The sequence below is a fragment of the Psammomys obesus genome, unplaced genomic scaffold (genome assembly GCF_907164565.1).
Source record: "Psammomys obesus unplaced genomic scaffold, mPsaObe1.curated_primary_1811, whole genome shotgun sequence".
NCBI classification, from domain to species: domain Eukaryota; kingdom Metazoa; phylum Chordata; class Mammalia; order Rodentia; family Muridae; genus Psammomys; species Psammomys obesus.
In genome coordinates, this window is record NW_026593286.1 from 27,721,440 (window position 1) to 27,744,526 (window position 23,087).

At 46.1% G+C, this 23,087-nt stretch overlaps 1 protein-coding gene across 3 annotated transcripts in view; it reads right to left on the minus strand.

The window, feature by feature from the left end:
- Positions 1 to 6,873: 6,873 nt before the first annotated feature.
- Nrp2 (neuropilin 2) overlaps positions 6,874 to 23,087 on the minus strand; it is a 114,940-nt gene continuing 98,726 nt past the window's right edge. For 2 of the 3 annotated variants that reach the window (XM_055616968.1, XM_055616967.1), the window contains exons 16-17: positions 12,699 to 12,749; positions 6,874 to 10,276 (exon numbers count right to left, since the gene is read on the minus strand). In XM_055616968.1, the coding sequence (XP_055472943.1) occupies positions 9,972 to 10,276; positions 12,699 to 12,749 (356 nt within the window). In that variant the 3' untranslated portion in view covers positions 6,874 to 9,971. The remainder of the gene's footprint in view (positions 10,277 to 12,698; positions 12,750 to 23,087) is intronic. The other variant, XM_055616970.1, reaches the window with a different exon arrangement.

Here is a 23,087-nt window from a genome sequence, read left to right on the forward strand (position 1 = left end):
CACACACACACACACACACACACACACACACACACACACACACACACTATATGCCCACACACAGTACATACACACACACACAACAACAACAACAACAATAAAAAGAGTTAAATGCGGTAAAATCCATGTGATGCAATATTTTTACAGTGTTCTAACCATTTTGAAATACACGATCCAGTGGGCCTATGTACCCTCACAGTGTTGTGTAACCACTACCCATTTGCAGAACTTTCTCATAGCGAACTCTGTACTCCTTCACACGCCCGCTCTTCTGTCCTTCCCTCTGGAGCTCTCTAACCCCCTCTCTGTCATTTTAAATTTGTCTAGTCTACATACTTTACCTAAGTGGACTCACAAACATTTGTCTTATTGTGTCTGGATTATTTTACTAAGCACAATATTTTCAAAGTCCCATTCATGTAATATGTGTCAGGATGTCATTCTCTTTTTTTTAAAGTTCAGTAATACTCAATTGTATATAATAGTTTAATACCTTGAGGAATTGCTGAACTGTTTTTCTTGTTGGCTGCATGAGTCGTTTTAAAAATTTTTTGTTTTTTTTTTAAGATTTATTTATTTATTATTTATACAGTGTCCTGCTGCCTGCATGTGTGCCTGCAGGGCAGAAGAGGGCACCAGATTTCATTATAGATGTTTGTGAGCCACCATGTGGTTGCTGGGAATTGAACTCAGGACCTTTGGTAGAAACAGCCAGTGTTCTTAACCTCTGAGCCATCTCTCTAACCCCTAAAAATTGTTTTTTAATTAAAATGTAAGCACACCATTATGTTCCTCCTTTTCCTTCCTTCCATTCCCTCCCATGTCCCCTTCTCAAAGTCCCATTCAAATTCATGTTCCCCTCTTTTTTAGCCGTTGTTGATACAAATACATATAAATGGATAAATATAAATGCAACCTTCTGCATTTTTTCAGTGCTGCCAGCACGCGTGTGCTTCTGCGGTTGGCCAGTTGGCACTGGATAACCAACCAAGGGTCTTATCCCCGGGGAAGGATAACTCTCTCATCAGATGTTAATTGATTGTAGTTCTTCATCTAGGGTGGGGTTCTAAGGGCTTTCCCCCATCTGCCTTGGGTTGTCAACTCATGTTGGACCGGTTACGGTCTTGGTTCGGCAGCCTTGATGTTGAGATTTCATGGGCATAGCTTTCCTGTCATAGCTGGAAGGAAAATCTCCTAGCAGACTTCCGGGTCCTCTGGCTCTTACAATCCTTCCTCCTCCTCTTTCTTGATCCTTCCTGAGCCTTAGGCGAAGGGGGTGTGTTGTAAATGTATCATCTGGGGTTGGGCAGCTCATCTTCAGTTACTCTCTGCATTGTGACTGGTTGTGGTTTTCTGTAATTGTCTCCTTTGCGGCACGAAGAAGTTTGTTTGATGAGGGGTGAGGTCTGCATCCATCCAGGAGTGGTGACTAAGTCCCACGACATGGGACATTTTTATTGCCCCTCTCTGGCCACGTTCCAGCTGTTTCGACAGAATTTTAATTTGAATATTTTATTTAACCTGAAATACCCGAGTTAAATAGAAACCAATAGTGCCTGCCTTCTCACTGGGACTCCTGGACATGGGCTCTCCATCCAGAGCCTCTCACAGAAGGCTATGGATGGCACCTGTGAGGCATCATCTTCACTGGTTTGTACAGCGCAGACACTAAACACTCCTGGAAGCCAGAGATCAAAACGCACTCATCCCAAACCCCAGCTTCCAGACGAGCAAGCCAAGATGAGTCTCGGCTTCCCAAGGTTACAGAAGTAGAGGCAGAACTGAATCTTGAACCCTGGTCTCTCAAGATCTCAAGAGCAGTGTTTTCTCTTTTGCCCTCTCAGCGCCATGCAAGTTCAAGGAAAGTGGAGGGCTGGGAACTTCAAAACCTTGTGAGCGTTCTTTGAACTCCCACGGGTCTTAAACTGTGTTTAAGACTCCAAAGAGAAACAGGAATTCTGGAGGAGGGGTGAGATGAGGAGGGCAGGCAGAGGACTCGAGGAGGAGACAAGGCAAGCCCAGGTGGTCAAGCTGAACTGCCAGGGTGACAGCGCGGACATCTGCACACCTAGTCAGCATGACAGAGCGAGCAGGGAAAAGCCGTGTTCTGGTTCAAGGGCTTCTTTTCAAGATTTATTGGTGGAACCTTGCTCCAAACCACTGCAACCTGGCTCTGCAGACACGTCTGGAAGGCTTTGGGTGGACATGGGAGGGCACCGTGGAGGCCACAGGCTGCCTCACAGGCAGAACCACATTTCTAGGAGAGGCTGAGCCTGGAAGGGGAGGTGGGTCCATGGTGCATGCCCGACCACAGCCTCCTGAACCTGCTGGTTCAGTGAGGAACTTGGTGAAAGACTTCCAAGAGGGCACTCCCCAGATTCTCACATCGCCAATGCCTGACCCGAGGACTACCTTCTCCAGTGACGAAGGCCTTTCTGTAGAGGCCTGGGCTCTTGTGTGTGCATGGGATCAGACAAGGTCTGGGCTTGCCTGCTCTGGTCCTGCACTGTGGGTTCTCCATTGAAAGCCAGATTGCTACACGGATGTCCTGGGGCACTAGAAGAAGGGGTGAGGGATGGCTCTGGCCCACACTGCTTTAGCGAACGAGCCTCTCTTTTGTTTGTTAGCTAATGTGTACAGCCCTTGAGAACCCGAGAGGACAGGCAGAATGCTTCTCTGCTCGTGAACACGCGCACTCACACTCACAGACACAGTCACGCACACGTGTGATCTCCAGGTTTGTTGCTGGCTGGGAAGGGAAGGGAAGCAGCCGTCATTTTCTGCATCAGCTACAGAAACAGTTTGGATCATGACCTCCCCCTCCCCCCTTTTCCCCCAACTGAGGTTTCTTGCTGGGAGGACTTGGAAGTTCTCCAGGACTTGGAAGAAATATCCTTCTGCCAGGAGCCTCCGCTCATAGTCACAGAGACAGGCCGGGAAGAAGGGAGGATTAGCCTAGTGCACGAGGTGGCATCCCGTGAAACTCTCAGGAGTGCAGAGCAGTGTGGATCCAGGGCCAAGCCTGGCCTTTGCCTTCACTCTTAAGATCATGCCCGATTAGCCGTTGATGGGAGCGGGTGTTGGAGTCACTGTGAGTCCCTAGGGAGGACAGCAGATCTGAGGATACACAGCAAGCAGCAATTTCTATTCTTCACTCTGTTCCTCACCCCACTTCACACGCTTTCAACCCCCCAAGGGACATTTTTCAAAGGGATCCTGGTTAGCTGGGCCAGGAGGTACAGCCTGAAGCCTTGGAGAATGGGAATTGAGTCGCTGTTTCTAGCTTCCCTCCCACCCCATCCCCATCATCAGTGTGTTTGGGGAAGAGAGACAGACTCAGCGTCCAGATGGGTCCTGTTCTCTGAAGCATAGGCCTGTTCCAACTTCATTTCACTGGCCTGCCTCCTCTGCGGATATCGTAAACATTTCCAGAAGGAATACAGAGAAGAAGAAAAAAAAAACCAGTTCTTCTGTAAACACTAGATGGCTAGCGACCAGGAGATGTTATTAGTTTATTAAGATTTTAAAAATACCCAAAGCTCAGCTGAAGGAAGGAAGAGATGTGCTTTCACTTTACCCTCTGTTCCTGTCGCAGGGGTCGGTTACACGATGGAAGCCCACTTCACAGGAGGCCTGTGAAGCCCATGAAGATCACAGGAGGGGCCAAGAGAGAAGTTGTACATTTGGCTGTGGTAACCCTCCAAGGCCTGGGAGTGGGAGGGTGGCTGCTCTTTCTGAAGATGAAGGGAAGCCACAGACTCACGCAGATAAGAGAGGGCCTCCTCCTCCTGACCTTTACCATCCAGTGTGATCTCCGTTCCCAGTGATCACACTCTTAATTGACTGCTTTGTGTCCTGGGCAGGCATTGACCTCTTTCCCCTCAAAGGGATCTGCACAGCTGTCTCTTGGGCATTTTTCTTTGCTTGCTTTCTCCTTCAGGAGTTAGCACAAACAGCACCATCTTGGAGGCCTTCCTTGATGACTTATTTAGAGACGGCAATCCTGATGATTCCTGTTAGAGGTACCTGCTACTTGACCATCACTGCATTTCCCATAAGCAGTCCTGATTCTGTTGCTTGGATATTTCTTTTTCATTCTCTCACTGGAGTGTGAAAAGTCAGGAAGTGCTCAAAAAACATTTCTCAAATAAAGTGAGCCGGTCAAATTTCTTTGTGTGTGTGTGTGTGTGTGAAGCATTAGGATGAAGCAAATTTAGCTCTGTTTGTAGCTTCCTCAGGAAGAGGCTCACTGTAAAGCTCTACCTGGCTTCCCTTGGTGAATTATCCTCTGTGGGAACTTAACAGTACTACCTTGGACTATATCTGGCTTCCTTTTGCCTTCATTGTCCAAAGTCTGGTTTGTTTTGAATCCAATAAAAAAAAATAATCAGAGAATCCCAAACCCCTTTGTGAGGCCAGGTGTTGCTTCATAGCATCTGTGATAATCAAAGAAATGTAACTGCTGCCACACGAGAGGTCGATACGGAGGCACAGGCAATCCAATCGTTGACTGGAGCTCCCTTAGAACAATGTCAAGACCAGGTCCACGAGTCTAAAGTGGACCATGCTAACCTGGAGGTGTAGCCCCCTTTACAGGTCACACGTTGTGTCCTTTCCTATTGCTGCGGACTATGATTTCCTGCAATAAATACCCCGTGGGCCCATTCTAATAACGTGCCTGCTGTCTGAAAAGGTGTGGCATTGAGGGGATAGGAGCCTAGGGGCCAGATGAAGGGATGATTTAGTTAAGATGGCAGTGACTGGATACCTGGGGAACAAGTAATCGATGACCATGGCTGTCAGGTGAGCAGTTCTGGCTATAAGTCACTTTTGTGTGATTCTACATAAATGTTCTTGGGATGGAGAGGGTGTGCTCTCTCCCAGAGGGAATGCAACACGTTGCCACATCTGCCCTTGGGTCCCAGCTCCTCACAACCCTCTATCTCTGGACCCAGGGTGTTCATGTTCCCTTAGACTGGTAATGGGTCTGTTTGTTTGTTTGTTTTGCCATGTATTGATAATTTATTCCATTTTGGCCAAATCATGTTCAATTGTATGAATATTTTTAATTTATTCAGTTGGACATCAAGATTTTATTCCCTTTTAAAAGAAGGTTTGCTTTTATTATTTATTTACGTTTCTGTGGATGTGTCTGGATAAGAACGCGTATGCAGGGGCCTTTGGAGGCCAGGAGAGGGTACTGAATGCACAGGAAATGTAAATTATTTATTAAAGAAACCCTTCTCTTTGCAAGGGATGGAGACCCCCATAGAAAACCACAACCAATCAAAATGGAGAGCTGTGGAGCCCAGTCAGGGACATATCTATAAAACACTCCTTTACCCTAAGATAAGGGGATATTGTGGGAGAGGTGGGGCAGAGTAAGAGTCAGAGGAACAGAGAGTTTGCTGTGAGTGTGTTTCCCAGTAAGGTCAGAAGCTGTACCCATAGACTCTCACCAACATGACTGCCTAATGATCTGAACAAGGACAACACCAGCAGACATGCTAACGTAGATTGGGAAAGACCGTAAGACCTAACCCCAGAGAACTATAGATAACTACGGAATGCTGGGAGCAGAAGAAATAACCTACCCCAGGGAAGAGCACATTAACTGGTTATTCAATTCCAAATAGTCATTCTTGAGCACATACATACAAGCAGCATTATATAGACGGAGCCAGTTATATTTAGGAATATGTGTGTGTGTATGTGTGTGTGTGCATGTAACAATAATTAATGAAAAAAAGAGACCATAAATTTGAAAGAGACCATAGAAGGGTATATGGAAGGGCTTGAGGGAGGAAAGGGACGAGGGAAATGATGTAACTATAATTTCAAAAATAAAAGAAATAACTGAAAAAAATAAAAAATAAACGAAAACATAACCCATAGAATGGAAGAAAACATCTGGAAATCATATGTTGAATTACAGACTAATACCCAGACTATAGCCCATGGTTCTTAAAGCAGAAAGAGCAACAGGATTCCCTGGTGGGCTTTTTGAAACAGAGAGCCCCTAGGCTCTGTCCCTGGAGCTTCTCATTCATTAGATCCGGGATAGAAACCAAAATACACATCTCAAGTAAGCTCCATACTGATGCCAGGGCTACTGGCTCAGGGCCATGCCTGGAGATCTCTCCTAGGCCTTGGAGCCATTAGAGAGGTTGAGAATGAAGTCAGAGGAGAAAGAAAGCAGTGAGAACTCTGAAGCTACAGAGCCAAGAGAGGCGGGATAGGAGCAGGGAATCATGGCTTCTGAACTCTATCGGGCAAGACCTATAGTCAGTTAGGTGTTCCACCTGGCCAGATATGCCATTGCTCATCTTCATTTCATAAAATGCCGACAAGTTGTACAACCTACTAACTCTAAATGATGAGTAATATTGTCTCAAGAGAATGATGGACCGCCTCAGTTTATCCAGAATTAAGGGAGTTTGAATTCTCTCCAAATTCATTTATTGAAAGTCTAACTTCCTTTGAGATGGTATTAGGAGATCGTGAGGTCTTGGGTAGTAATTCAGCTTAGATTAAGTTGCAAAGATGAGGTTAAAACTCTTACAAGAAGAAACAGACAAAGACACTCACCAAGGAAAGACCAGACAGCACATGGAGGGAAGGTAGCTATCAACGAATTAGAAATACCCCAAATGTGCTGGTAGCGTGGTCTTCAACTTCTCAGCTTCCAGCACTAAGAGAACCATTTGATTACATCACCTGATCTATGGTCTCCTGTTGTAGCAGTCCAAGCTAACATGAGGTCTATTTCCCCAGGACACAAAACTTTCAGTAGTAAAATCCAGAAAAGTCTTGAGCACATGGGACAATGTGATCCGAGCTCTCTTTATCTCCAATAAAGACAATGCAGGAAAAGTAGTTCTGGTATAATGTTTATTTAAATAGTAATCTTAAAAAGGCTTTATACAAATCATATAAACACAGTTTGACATTGTTTATTTTTTTTACATTGAAGAATCACAGTAAAAGCTCTCGAGTTCCGTGATCTGGCTCAGCCAGCGAATGGTCAAATACCTTTAACCACACACCCTGGAAAAGCTTAACTTGTTTTCTTGTCATTCATGCTCATTCCTTGGACCCTCATCCCTGTCAACTTCCCATCCCCACAAAAGAGAGAAAGCAACCCTGTGGCCCTGTGGACCGCTTAGTCCGGGAGAGCGTGGAGGTAATGTGTCATTCAGTACAAGGCAAAAGAAGAGATCAATACTGTGAATTAGGCTTTCCAAAGGGAGTAATTCAAGGAGATGGGCCAGCTGGTCTACCTGCAGATAGAGATATCAAATGCACCAAGGTGTCCCCTGGCCAAGTTAGAATGGGACCCAGCTTTCTTTCTTTACGTCTTACAAACAGACCAGCCTCCAGCCTTGGTGAGGTATCTACATACAGCCCTGGGGGTCCCTGCTTCTTTTTAGCCCTCTGGGCCCACCCAGAGAGCCTCAAATTGGCCAAAGTGAAATGGATGCAGGAGTTGTAGAGAGATGCAGGTTGAGTTGCACTCACAACTTCAGGCTTTAGACAGGGCTGGTCTTTGGGGAATTACAGCAAAATGGTCCACTGGGAATGAGAGGGCCAGGATCCCCAGAGTGGGGAATTCTCTCCTCCCTGGAAGCTCCCAGTTTTCTGAATCCTAGCCACATGGGAGGGTGATCTAATCACAGACTTTCTTCTACCGCATGCCCAGCTCGGGGGGTGCTCCTAACGCTAAAGCCCCCAGGGCTCGACAGATTAACTGTTCACCTCTACCACTGTGCCAAGGAGTGCCCAGATCAGCAGTAACACTCAGGCTCAAGGTCAAAGTCACAACACCGGCACCGAGTCCCACGTGACCACTCACATACACAGTAGATACAGAGAACTCAAAGGCTCGCAAAGACACACACGTGAAATAGCTGTCGGTAGGACTGCTCCCTCTCTGCATACAAAACACTGCGACATTACCATCTGAACTAGCATTTTCATAAGTTAACATTTAAAGGGACCAGCCAGACCTGTTCACCCTACCCCCTTTGCCTGGGTAAAAGACAAATGAAATTGTGGGTGACCACAGCAGCAAAAAAAAAAAAAAAAAAAAAAGAAAAAAAAGAAAAAAAAGAAGGTCAGACAGTTTACCACTGCTCTGCAACTGTCTGGGCATACTGGCGGGGCTTATAATGTATTTCTAGGGCACAGACAATCTTTAGGCGTTAATACAAAGTCAAGATTTGGGTCCTGATGAGGACAATCTTATCGTTCACACAGTTTGATCCTGTTCCTGATGCCTCCCTTCCTGGAGTCATCTAGGGCTCTGATTTTCCCTGGTAGCAAGACTCATTCCACTGTGGGTCAGCGGTGGGTGGGGGAGCAGGGAATGGAGTCACTGAGGGGAGGGAAGGAGGAGGAGGAGGAGGAGGAGGAATGCCTTACCTTGTGAGACAGTCATGATTCCTACCTAGAGGAAAATAGATTTTCTTCATTGTTTTCAAGGCACTTAATAAAAAAAAAAAACAAAACACATAAACGGCTGTGTGTGTGTGTGTGTGTGCGCACGCGCGCGCACGCGAGAGTGCGCGTTCGTCTGTGTACATGGCACATATGTGTATGAATAAGAACTGGAGCTCTCCTGGAGTTGAAGCAGTGTGGTCATCCACAGCACTTACAGACTTGTGGGTGGAAATAACTCATGCGTGCCCTTGTGTTTACATCCCTGCAAGGAGGTAGCCTCCCCACAAGAAATCAATGTTATTAACCTATCAAGGAGACCGATTCAGCAAAATGTCTCTGTCCACACTGCTCAGTCTTCTCAGCACAGGTTGGGTTTCTTTCTCCTTTGTTATTCTTTCCATCTAAAGGCCAGGAGGAAACACACCATCAGCCTTATTTCCTACCCTGATCTGAGAAGAGAGAAGAGAGACTTGTAAAAATCTCTCTCTCTCCCTCCCTCCCTCTCTCCACCCGTGTGGTGTGTGTGTGTGTGTGTGTGTGTGTGTGTGTGTGCGTGCATATGTGAATATATGTATATGCTGTAGGAGAACAAATGGGAGGAAAAAGAAAAGGCAAAGCCCCCAGCAGAGGCCTCACAAAGGACACCCCACAGCCACAAACTCTGGGTCTCCATTAAGGAATGCCCCCCCAAGTCATCAAAGCATTTTAAGGCTTGTCTGTGTCTCACCATAGAGGTGTGTCTATGGATTCTGGCGTATGAAGTTTCTGTTCTGGTTTGTTTTAAATAATATATAAGAAAGAATTGTTCAAGCTGACCCTAAAATGGCAATCTTCCCCTGGATTAAAAAAAGTTAAAGGCAATAACATCCTACTTCCATGTGCTAGGACTGAAAACGGCAGCTCCTAGGGTTGGCTGGCAGAATCCGGCACACCTCAGCAAGTCTCTTGAGGTGAGTTCACCACCCGAGGGTGAGCTAAGCTGGGTGGCTTTTGTGTTTTAAGTTTCATTTCTCAAGATGAAAGGGCTGGAAAGACCCTTTGCTTTTCAAGTGTTGTTTAGAAAGAGAGGCGGAGAATAAAGATTATCTCCCCACTTCTCCACTGGATAAGCCATCCCCTTCTGCCTCTTTGAGTTGCTCACAGAACAAAAATAAAAATAAAAAAATAACAATAACAATCATAATCATAACAAACCCACAAATGAAATAGAACTGTGACTCCAAAGAGATGCACTCCCATCTTTGTCCCAGCAGAGAACACGGCCCGGTTCCTGCATTAACTTGGCCACCACAGTCCTCGGCGGGCCCTAATTCCCTTCACGGCTGCATCTCCCTTTCTCCCTAGCCTGGCCTGTCTGTCCTGTCCATACCTTCCGTATTCTGGATCGGTTTGATCAAGATTATGGCATTCAGTTTCCAAAGGGAAAGGAAAAAACAAAAACAAAAACATAATCTTCACTAGCCCCTCTCATTGGAACGAAATGTCAGAAGCGATTCAGACGCAATCGGTCACGTCTCCTCAGATGCAGTCGGTCAAGCTTCCGAGCAGCACTTCTGGTGGTTCATCTTGACCTTGTGCTTGAGGCCGTCGTAGAGCTCGAAGTTGTAGTTCTCCAGGGTGGTACAGCTGCGGGAGCTCAGGCCGGAGTAGGAGCAGGTGCAGTAGAGGAGCAGGCCCGCGCAGGTGGCCCCCAGCAGGACGCCCAGCGAGCTCATGGCGATGATGGTGATGAGGATGGGATCCAGTGTGTACAGCCAGCTCTTTTCCTTGCCAGACGAGGGGCTGCCAGCCCCTGAGGTAGAAGAAGAAGAGTTGTTCCAATCTCCCTCATACTCATCTGCAGCACAAAATACACAAGATGGTAGGCATGGAGGAAAAACAAAAACAAAAACGGGAGGCTTTAGGGCTTAGCAGCAGGCACTTTGGAAACTCTGCTATGTTCTAGCTGGGTCACTGGGGGCATGTGCCCTAACTCCTTCTCTGACTCTGTTCTCTCATCTCTAAAATGGAGGTGCTAACAGAACAACCTCCCTGGGTTGTTAGGAGCGTTAAAAGAACTAGTAATTGTCAAGGGCTTGCAGCCGGGCACATAGTAAGTACAGCTACCCCTCCATATAGACATGTATGTATGACAAATACATACATGTACATCATATATATATATATATATATAATATATCATATATCATTTTATTTATTTATAGTGGGTATCCCAGGCTGGCCTTAAACTTGCCTCTACTCCATGAGTGGTGGGATTATAGGCGCGCACCACCACACTCTGTTTTATGTAGTGTTAGGGATCGAACTCAGAGCCCCACACATGCTAGGAAAGCAATGTACTAACCTGCGATGCGGTCCCAGCCCCTACATAGTTGATCATTAAGGGCAGGTGATAGAGCACTTGCCTGAAACGGACGAGGGTCTAAATTCAATCCGTAGTACCACAGGATAGAATGATAGATAGATAGATAGATAGATAGATAGATAGATAGATAGATAGATAGATAGATAGATATTTGATATTTAAGTAACCCGGCCTGCATTATAAAAGCTCGGGTTTTGTGTTTGTTTTCTTTTGGCTGGTGCCGATCAGACCCCAGGCTTCACGCACGCTGAGCAGGTGTGCCACCGCTCCGCAGAATCTCCAGCCCTCGGGTTTTAACGGACTCCTCAGGGTCACTTTGCAGCGCACAGGTTGGCCACGTGTCTCAGGCACAGTTCTTTGTTTGCCTTCTCATCCCTCACCTCCAACTGCTTCATGTTAAGTCAAAGGTCAGGCCGAGGTGGTTTTCATATCATGAGTTTCCCCGCTTAGCACTCCTGGCCATATATGCAGCAGATTTCCTTTCTAGTCCTCAGATCTCCCTTCACACGTGCACTTTATTGGTACAGGTTAAACAGGCCTCCGCCATTCTTGTTTAAGTTAAAACCTTTAGTACTTTATTAGAAGTTGATTTTACTGTGAGTCAAGGCCTTTGCTGAGCAACAAGAAGAAGCCGTTAGGCTGGGCTCTAACCCAATCTGACTGGTACCCCTTAAGGAAAGGGGGCACGGAGACATGAGCAAATACAGAAATGGTCATGCACAAACCAGAGGGAAGGAAGAGGGAAAGAGGGAGAGAATGAGAAAGGAAGAGAGAGAGAGAGAGAGAGAGAGAGAGAGATAGGGGTCCTCGTAGCTTTCAGAAGAAACCAGCCTTGTCTGTACCTTGTACCTAGATACAGCCTTGTCCTGTATCTAGGACAAGCCTCCAGAGCAGTAGGAAAATAAATGTCTCTGGGTGAGGCAATCCAGCTTGTGGCTTTGCTACAGTCACCTTTGGAAAAGGATATCCTTACATGTCTAGTGTCGGGACGGGACCCACTTCCTCAGGGTTCCCTAAGAATTCCGGGAGGAAGGCAGAGTAGTGCTACCATTAGTGCCACCTACTTGTTAGTAGGTGCTGAAACTGAGGTTTGGCAGGGCCCGGGTCACTGGGTAACTCATGCCTCCGGGAAGCGAGCAAGCAGTTAAGACAGGGCCAGGCGTCAGCGTTCCACATCCTCCTCCCAGTGTTTTGCATTCTAGCGTTTCTGTCTGCTCTCCTGCAGGCTCCCGTGCAGGCCAGTTGTGCACTTTTGCCCATAAAAGGAGAACTGGAGTGGGTTTTGCAGGGAGACCCTGCAGCCGGCTGACAAGGTGTTTGGGTTTGTCACTCTAGTTGCCATAACTACGCTTGAAGTTTCTGGTTAAGGTCAGGTTAAAAGCAACTGTTCTAGAAACTGTTCCCCTAAATGGTAAGTCTTGGTCTGAAGTTGTTCTGTGAGTGGGATCTTAGAGATCAGGTCTGATACTCACAGAGGCCCAGGAGACCCTCACTGCCGAGGGGAAGGTAGAAATGACACCCATGTGCTTGTCCTGTCCCCTGCCAAGACTCTGGAATTAGGTTTCCAGAAGTGTGTGCGTTTGAAAGGCAAAACCAGACAGAGCTTGGAAGAAATGTGATAATACAAGGTGGGCAGTGTGGACAAAACCCCGAAATCTTCACTAAGCAAGTTCTGAGGGCTTGGATAGTGTAACCAGGTTTCCCCGTAAGCAGTGCAATGAGCTGTCCAGACTAGCGTGAGACTGTTGATGTTCACTCAGGCCTTTTCACTTCTATTTCTGACTGGTAGTTCTAAATTCGGGGCTTCCAACAGCCAGAGCATTATTTTTTGTTGACAGCTTTATAACCAAAGTTTGAATTTCATGATTATCTGTTAAATCATTGTGATACCCACCATCAATTTCATCTTCATAGCCCTCTCCCCCATGGATTTCTGGGATGTCCACTATTAAGATAGAAAAAAAAAAAAAAGAAAAACAAACACACCAATTTATCAGAAATTCTATCATCACAACTAAAGGTAAAGAGCCAACCATCTCTGAGCCCCACTCCCCATCGTGGTAAGCTTCTGGAGAACCACGCCCACTTTAAGATCATTTTGCATGCACAATGCTGGGTTATTTCTCTTGCAAAGGTGCTTTCTCCTAACAATAACCAGAAAAACCAGCTAAGAGAGGTCACATCTTCAGTGTCAAAGAAGTTCTTGTGTTTTCATAACTGTCATCCATTACCAGCTGAGATTTGGGTTTTACAGCGAGGCCCCTCGGCTCCTATGCATATCCTCAGCCACCACTGCAATGGCAAATATTCAGTGTAGCAAATTGCATCTCCCCATATGTGTGTACCTAAGTACAGAAAGTACTAGAGTCATCCTCTTCTGGTTTCAATAAACACATAGCACTTGAAGGAAGTTGTGTTTCATCGTCAGATGGCTTAATATAAAGGAACTGGAGAGAATGTCTTAATGCCTTCCCCCTTTCCCTTATCTGTGCCGTTGTCTCTTGCCTTCCCCATCGCAGGCTATTTTTTGTGTTGTTCCCCATCCCCCTACCCTGCCCCCGCACCCACCATTTAGAACAGATCAAATATAGGTACCCAATCTAGTCCAGGCTTGAATAGAGCTAAGTTAATTTACTCTGGAATTTTCCAGTATTATCATTGCCTGTCGTCTTCTTTTATATGATAATTTGAGGGATGTGTGATCTGCTTGTTTTTATGCACAAAACTGTGCAACCTATAGAAATCAGTACCAATGAAAATTACCCATCTAAAATGCTCAAATATTTATAAAGGGAGTCCACTACGTGATAATAAGCCGTGTGCTCTCATTTCTGCCTATGTCTCACGCTAATTAGGGTAACTCAAAAACCTCAAGCAGCTGAAGTAGCAATGGGAAGAGAGAGCTGTACACCGCACACTCGAAGAAACGGCTCACTCGTCAGCATCGTGTGTCAGAGACTATCTCCTTGACCACAGACTGAACTGAGGAGGATCCATCACCGTCACCCTGGAAATCCACTCATTTCCAATTATATTAAAAGTCTTCTTCATTCCTGGCCAGAGTGCTAAAGCTTGCTCACATCCCCACAGCCTCTACAAAAGGACACACAGGACAACCTGCCAAGATCCACTCTTTGGAAGGACCAATGCCATGTGGCACTGGTCCTCTATGAGTCCAGCCTATTCCTGGCATGCTTTTAGTGTAGCCACTGGCACCTGCAGGCTATGCCAGCTTTCCTACCTCGATGCCCATCTCCAGAATTATTCTCCAGGCCTGTTTCTTTGGAATGAAGATACGAAGGTGATTCAACAAGACGCAGGTGGTGTCTACCGCAGGGATCACACCGAGCTTGTGAAAGTCAACCCAGACTTTTATATTCATGCACTTATATATGATTTATATTTTAAAAAAGGAACCTGGATAAAACTCACATTTTTGACAGTTAATCACTTTGATGGGATGCTCATGTCTTAAAATCTTCAAGATTAGAAGATAGATAGATGCTGAATAAGAATACGTGAGTCAGACTAGAACAAGAACCATGGGGCTCTTACCAGTGACTTTGGGGCCAAACCCTGTACTTGATTTAGGGTGTCTGGGCTCTGACAAAGACAAGAAAAAATCTCTACCTCACACTCCAGAGAAGAAGACCAAGGCAACCACTGATCATAGACTAGAAAGGGATGGATATGGTGTTGATATTGACAGGAAAAGGGCAAATGGATGGTAGTGGCTATGAGAGCATCTTCCCCTAGGCCTGTTTTCTCTAGAGGCCAAGGACTGGATGAGAAGGCTTCCTGAAAACTGTCCCATTTCTAAGTATCGTAGAGTCAATGCTCAGCCCCAGCTGAGATTCTGCACCTGGAGAAGCAAAGGCCACTTAAGGTGAGGAACACTTCAGTGGCTCACCTCCACTCTTGGAATAATCACCAACCCCAGGAATTGGGGTGAGTGGGAAGGGGTCAAGAAAAGGATAAGCTAATCAACATTTTCAAAAGCGCATCTGTTCGCCAAGCCTTCAAGAGAGAATAGCACACTGGGGAAAACCCAAATAAAAGGAACATTTGTACGAAAAGCAATTTACTTTGATAGCAATTTCTCTAGCCCCCTTGCTCGTGTTCTTGATATCTGTGTTTGATTAAGAGATTTTTTTTTTCTCTCAAAAGCCTTTTTTTGCTCTTCAGCGACCACTTGTGGTTTTTTTTTTTTTTTCAGTTGTGCACACCAGGTAAAACTAAAGGTGCTTTTGTTCATTTGCTTGTTTTAAGATGAAGGCAGGAAAGAGGTGGTTGACACAGGAGGTTCTGGAGTTCTGGCAAAGACAAAGTAAGAGAGGGCAGTTGCCATCACAAAGTCCAGAAAGGAGGGGTCCTGGCTCCCACAAGAGACAGGAAGAAGGAAGAGTTGGAGCGCCAGGCAGGGAGCGAGGTAGCAGCTGTGTGGGAGGGAGAAATGTCAGCCTCGGGAGGCTGTGCCAGCTGGGGAACCGAGGACAGGCTGGAGACGACAAGGATTTAGAATCGAATCGCAACGGGGAAAACACTTGTAGAAGATGATCCAGAGCTGTATAAGCAGAAAGCTGTGTTTGTGAGTGTGAGCTAGGCTAGCGAGAGTGGAGTGAGCCGCACCTCACAGCAGCATGGGTCAGGGAGAGAGCCCACCACCCATAGGCCTTCCACTTCCAACCTTGGTGCTCCCACCACCCTGTTTCTTCTTGGTCCCCTTGTGGAGTCGATCTCAGACCAGACAAAGCTGGTCTGCTAGCAATCAAGGCCTAATGCAATCAGTGTTACCCTGCCCACTTGGTTACTCAAACTGAACAGGACCTTAGGGGTGTGTGTGTGTGTGTGTGTGTGTGTACATGGAGGTAAGAGGACAGCTTCAAATATCATTCCTCAGATGCTATCCACCTTGGCTTTTTCTTTCTTTCTTTGCTTCTTTCTTCCTGTTCTTTTCTTTTCTTTTTGAGACTGTCTCTCACTTGGCTTAGAACTTGCTAACTCACTGGATGGCCAGTGAGCCCCAGAGAGCCATCTCCACATACTCAGTGCTGGGATCATAAGCATGTATAGTCACGTTTAGCATTTTTACATGGGTTCTGAAGACTGACCTCTGGTCCTTGCACACGTGATGGCGGCTGAGCCATCATCCCAGCCTCTCCACTCTCCCACCAGTAGAAACCAAGGATGCGCCTTGACTGGGATCCCAAGTGGCAGGATGTGCGTCCCCTAGACACTTGTGGTAACTTCTAAGGACTTTTTATTTGTGATCTGAAGTTTGAAGCTTTCCACGATAGGCATCACCCAAAAAGAGGAGGCTGAGCTGCGCTGCGCTTCAAAGTGCAGTCTCAACTCAGTGATAAGCCAAGCAACCATGGCTTACAAAGAGGGTTCACTGGGTTGTTCAGAGACCATGCTAGGGAGCTTGGGTAATGAAGATGTATGGGATCTGGCTTCTCCCATAAAGACTCTTTAGTATGGTTGGGAAACAAAGACTCTCGGGCACAAGGATAGCATAAGGGAAAATAATGCATTTGTAAAGGGGACTCCAGAGTGCCGCTGGAGTCCACTGGAGGAATTAGGCAAATGTAGCTGGGCCACTGTCAGCAAGGAAGAAGCAGGAGCGCAGAGGATACTTCAGAATTCAGGCTATGGCAAGGTGGGTTTGGGGACATTCTATGTCCGCATCTGTTAGGCTGTCAGGATCAGCACCTGAACCTTTTCACCCACACTCCCGTCTCTTGGCGTTTGGCTCATATTCCCTTGTGACTCACAAATCCCCCACCTTGCATTTCTCTACCAGTGAGGCAGACCTCTGCCCACCTTCAGCTGCTGTTGGCCAGCGTGGTGATATGAAGAGACACACACAGATGACCGGAAGCGGTTGATACAGTTTGAGCAGCCGAGGCAGCAGAGTTGCCGCCACTTCAGGATGCAGACAACCTAACTAACGAAACCCCGGCCACGCTCACCTTGAAATGAAAACCCACCACCCAAGAGTGACACTGCTTCCTGGGGCTTCCCTTCTTTTTGCAGGATGGAGAGACAGTAGGCATAAGATGAAACGTGCCCCAGGTTCCTGCCTAGCCGCGGTTATGTTGTGTTTTCAGGAGGAGAGACAAAGCAGCTAGTTATTTAAACCCCTCCCAGGATTGCTCCAGAAACTCCCTCACCATAGAAGAGTCAAGTATGGCGGCGCCCTGGTCAGCATACTGGAGCACTAGAGCACAAACGGTGAGCAGCCGTGCCCAGGAACAAACAGCCTCCTCTGATGAAAAGTGTTTCTCCCCTAAGGGGCCTGGAATAGTGCCTGGTACTGTCAGACCACACATGCTAGTCAGCCAAAACACCCCTCGACACTCCTACCTGCAGCTGGGAAACCCCCACCAACCTGGGCTCAGCTCTCCCGTAGGAATTCTCTCTCTCTCTCTCTCTTTCTGTGTCTCTCCCCCTCCCTCCCTCTTCTCATTAGCATTCTTTGGGGTTAACATTCCTTCTCTAGTTTGTCTGTCTGCAGTTCCTAACAGGAAGTTCTCAGCCTTCACTTTCTCCATTTGTTATGCTGTGGTCTACCGTGAGCCTATCGGCCTTGACAGCGTTCTCTGTACTTTCTGCCTTGTAAAAGGAACTTCACAGGATTGCCAGAGGGAATGGGCAGTCTGCTTCAAACCACTGGCTGCTTTTAGATAAATAATGTAAGACAGTCCATTCCTGGGTCACTCACATGGGTTCCCTTCAGAACACTGATACACATTGATTTTCGACGAGGCCCTTCCGTGACACCTCTGAGCAGAGGCTTAAGAAGCCCGTCTCGTCGTCACCCAGAGAACGGGACAAAGACACTCAGAGGGATGCTTGGCGTAAGCATCGCTCTGTACCTGAGCAGAGGCAGCACGGGGCATACAGGAGCCCCGGGTCAGGGGCAGATGTCTGTTTGGTCCCACATGTAAGAGCCCCTGTCTCTCCCAACCTCCCTGAGTCCACTCTGTGCTCTTCTGCACTGGCATTAACATTTTTTTCTCTTAAAAAGATTTCTTTCGTTTTAACCTGCATTTGTGCAAGTGTACCCAACACATGTATATAAGTGCCCACGGAAGACAGGAGAGGGTGTTGGATCTACAAGAACAGCGCACCTTCTAAACAGTGAGCTCTCTCTCCAGCGCCCACCATCTGCCCTTCTGGTGAGGGTTGGCAAACACGAGGAGACTTCTAAGAGCTCTGCCCTCCCACACTACCATTCCTCACCGCAGCCCTGTCCTCCCTGACGTCATGGAGAAGAACATGGAAAGCACAGAGCATTGGAAGTCATAAATTGCCACATTTTCCACACTTGCTTATTTGACTTAGGAACTGTAGCTGTTAACTGCAGACTCAGGAGCTGTGGAATGGTGACCGCATGCATGGTCCTCATCCTAAGCCTCTATCTCCACTGCTTCTACGCTCATAAAAGCTAGTCTTGATGCCGACTGAAACCACTAGCATTCAACTAGCGCTGAAAGAATTCAAGAGCCTCTCACGGGGAACCTCTGGGCGCTTTCCTTTCTGCAGGGAGCAGGTACCATCACTCCCCTTTTAGAGATGAAGTGGACAGAGGAAGGCACAGGAATGCAGGAAGCCACTGAGCAAACTGGTGTGAGACTGAAAGCAAGCAAGCTACACATTTTCAACACCTTGTTCGCAGCCAGTGATTTATTTGGGATACACTTCTGGCTGCTTAGAGCCTTTGTTGGATTTGATTCCAAGTTCCTGAAGCCCTGGAGCCAGCTAAATCAATGGGTCATTCAGGTGGAAGTAGCCTTCAGAAAATTCTCTCAGCCATGCTCCCCCCCCCCATAAGCAGGATACACAAAACCGAGATCTCAATAATCCAGAAATAATGGAGGACTAAGGAGATATTTCTTGGCACTTCAAAATGTTTAATTCGGTTTGGCATTTAGCATTGGCTGAGGGTTCTTCATCCCTACCATACTTAATTTCCCTAATTCAGCTTGTTCATCCCCAGTTGCAGTGAGGAGCCAGAAGTTCAGATGTTGATACAGACTTTGCCAAATCTGTGTTAAAAAGTCGGGCTACTTGAGGGTTGTTTGTCTCTCGCTGGCACTGGCCTGAGTTTAAAAGCCCATCCGAAGATCCTTTAGTACAGAATTTTAATCTTTCAGGGTATAGCCAAATGTATAGAGGGTCACGGAAAAAAACAATTTTTGGAATTTTTCCACGTGGTTTCCATTAGGAAGAGACAAAGAGGGGTGGTCCGAGATGCCTGGAGAGTCTCATTTGCAGCCAGGCATTATTTTCTATTACTTTTAGTTAAAAACTAAGAGGAAACCCTAAAAAGATTTGGAAATATTAACTTCAAACAAGAAGGCTGTGAAATGACCTAATAATACATTCAAGCGTGGAAACAAATGAGCAGCTGGGCCCCGGAAGTCTCCACTGAGCCTCAACAATGGCATGAAAATAAGAAAAATGCAGCCAGTGAAATGTTTAACTCTAATATAGACAGGCTTAGAAGACAGGGGAGAAAATGCTTCTTCTTTTTTTTTTTTTTTTTTTAAACCAACCAAGTCTTTGAAAATCTATTCTCCATCCTTCAAAGTAGACATGTCAACAAGCAATTGGCTCTCTGTGCCTTTTTTTTTTTTTTTTTTTTGGCTAGTTTCTATTAAGGAATGATGGTGGGGAAGACACAGAGACTCTCAGGGGGAAAGCACTGTAACTCTCCCTCCCCGAATTCCTCGGGAGGTAAAGGAAAATAATTCTTCTAAATGTATTTGCCAGAGATTTTTCTTTTTCTAGTGGGACTTTTGACATTTCTTACGTCCCATAGTTTTGGTAATCAAGAAGTACTGTGTCAGTCAGTTTGTCATCACAGCGACCAAATGCCTGAGAGAAATAAATGAAGGAGGAGCCATTTGCTGTGCCTTATGGTTCCAGGGGTCTTAGTCAGCAGTTACTCTGTCCCATCACTTTGGTTCTCAGGGAAGCAGAGAACCATGGTGAGAAGGGAAAGGGAGAGCAAAGCCATTCACCTCATGGTAGCCACCGGGAAGCAGGGAGAGTGAAACAGGACAGGGTGAAGGACACGATGCGCCACGCAGGGCGCCCTCACAGTAACTTTCTCCACCCAGAGCGCACATCCTAACAGCCTGCTCGGTGTTTACTCACCAATGGCTCAACGCATCGATGAAGTCGGTGCCCTCATGTCATAATCATCTCTCTCTTCAACACGTGAGCCCTTAGGGACATTTTTATTACCCGTAAAGTGAGCACACAGGAAACAGTACTCAGGTAGAGAGGTTTGGTGTGACCTTGGTTAAGCGGGAAGACAGGGCTGAAGAATCAAAATGATACCAACTTCTAGGGTCAACATGGGTATTTTCTAAAAGGTTAGCAAACTCTACTCTGTTCTGGGCATGTCATCAAGAAAAGTGATTATACTTATGATTTGGGCTCTGATTATGCATTCTCATGAGCAAAAATGAGTTACTTAGTAATAATATTTTAAAGAGGCCAAAAATGTACCATTCTCAATCCTTTTATGAGGTGAATTTCCCTGGCTGCTTCCTGGTGGCTGAGGACTATCATCCCAGCAGAAAGATTCTGTTGGATTTGGATTTCTCTTTTCAAAAGAACCTTTCTCTCTGGAGGGATTCTCAATTAAGCACAGGTGAAGGACTCTGACCTACAGTTTTCCTGAGAGAAGCCATTGGAAGAAAGATGCTAGAGGAAGTGTAAAGACACCAGAGAAGACAAGGGACTACCAAGATAGGAAAGGGGGAGAGTGTGAAGATGAACTGCACCTGGCCCAGAGGTAGGGGTGGAGACTGAGTCCTCCTTGGGAGAGAGAGAGAGAGAGAGTGCGAGAGAGGCACCGTGGCCTCTCCTGGAATTTCAGACCCAGGAAGTGATGGTGGGCCCGACACTTTCCATGAACATTATTGGCAGGGTCACATGATTGGTCTACAGTTGGCTTGGACTAAGGTGCCACCTTTGGAGCTCTTTGGACATACCCACGTTACTCTTGGTCTAGGTCGCAAAGACCATTTTTTGTTGTTCTCAATTCCATACGTTGAGATTTTTCCTAGAGGAACAATAGCCTCTCCACATTATTACCCTCCTACTAGCCCTTAAGAGTGTAAGGAAATACAACGGACAAAAAGGTCCTTGGTGCCGAAATGTGTTTCAATAGCTAGCAGACCGTCAGTGAGTGGGATTTGGTCAGAAACAAATCCATACTTTGCACACTTCTATCATCATTGGAGCTGGTGGCTCTCTAGTGAGCTGCAGAGATGCGCTCTCACCTGGATTGGAGTCGTTGCCTTGGGTAGTGACAATGTTATTAAAAGGGATCAAGTGAATACTATTGCCTAGAGAAGACAGAAGAAGATCATGTGTGCAGGGCATGACATCTGGAGCTGACCAGGTCTCACACTAAGGCTTCTTTATTGCCTGTGCTCAAGACTCATGCACAAAGGGCAGGGGCCCTAGATCTTTGGCAGATAAGAAAAAGCCCACAAGGCACATGCACTCTTCTCTATGCTCAGAGCTAATGTGATGACTCTCTTGTCTCACTTATAATGGAACTCAAGGCAGTTCTCTTAATAGAAATAGTGTTTGGACTTAGTACTCTTGGCTTAGCATTCCTCCTGCTGCTACTCCTTGCTTGAGCTCTGTGGGGTAAACAGATCTGCCTACATTATCTAGGCAGCTCACCAGTGAACAGCCCTGCTGCCAATGTCTGTCTTCTATTGCCAAAGCCCTGAGCCTCCTTGGAAGAAAGATCAGTGCCTCCTCTCAGCCCACAAAGTCTGCTCCTCTGAGGACAACACCCCTTGGGGAGCCTCTAGGATTTGAGACTTCCTGTTGGCATGTGGGTCTACCTGAGGTTGCTGGAATCATTTGGTCTGCAGTACAATGCTGTGCAATGACCTTAAAGGATATTTTTATATGAATTTTTTAGCAGAAAACATAAATAAATAACAAGAAGGCACAGCACAGTCGCTCTTTGGAGAAACCAAGCAGAACTCATTAATCATGGACAACAGGACTCTTTGCTGAACCCAGGGACAGAATTTACTTGGGCCACAGTTGCCACTTTCAGAAAGGACTGTATTCTCCACAACTTGGCAGTTAGAAAAAATATTTTTAAGTTCTAGAGATGTACTCCCTGAGTTTCAAATTCCCTAAAACTTTTCCAAGTCTTCTGTAGCAAGCTATGCCCACTCTGGACAGTGTCAGAGGTTAGGTGGCTTGCACAAACACAAGAGAGGATCTATACCCAGGTTTCTGTGATTTCCTCCAAATGGAAAATAATTCCTTCATATATAAACCTTTGCTATTTACTTGCAATGTTTATTAAAATGCAAACGGAAGTCTTAAAGAGGCAACTTCAGCAGTGCTCACTGTAGTATGGATTATAACAGCAAAACACAAAACAAACAACAAAAGGAAAACAGATGCAATCTGAACATGGACAACCACAAATGGGAGAGGGGCAAGTAATAAATTATGACATGTCAACATAATATGGATGTTATGGGTGGAATAAAGCGGACTATGTGTATTGAAGGATTTTCAAGATGTCGCATAAAAGGAAACACATTGTCCAGCTGAAAGAAGAAACACTGTGATGCTATCGTGTAAAACAAAATGAGCTCCAGCAACACCAAAGCACAGAATTTGACATGAACTTTTGTGTTTATAAAGGTATGAGGAAAAAGCTTCAACTCATCTTTGTGGTCACTTCTGGGGATGAGACTAGAATTGGTCAACAATAAAATGAATTATTGCCTTTTCTGTATTCTTATACTTTTTGAAAGGTAGCCATATATACTTGTGAGATGAGACAGAAAGACACAGAAAGACAGACAAGAGACATAGACAGACAGACATAACACACACACACACAGAAAAGAGAAAGATAGAGAGAGAGAGAAAGTGCTTGCCAGCTAATATCTGAGAAATACTCCTCCCTTCCCCCCTGCCGCCAACCATGTTTGGTGTTGAGAACCACCTAGGAGAATGCTTCCAAGGGAAGGTGTTTTCCCACCCAACACCCAGCCCTGCGTCCAGGCCTTCTGTTCCCAGCCCTTCTGAAGATGCTTCTCATTTCTCGGTTCGGTGCCCATGAGAATTTACATTAGATTATCATTAACAATTTATAATTACATCTTGTGGCTCTTTAAGGTCATGACAGACAATCCCAGAGCAATGACATTACACAGAGGAGAGATATTTTGTGGGTCTCCTGTCCATGGGATTTGGGACAGAAACGGCCTCTGCT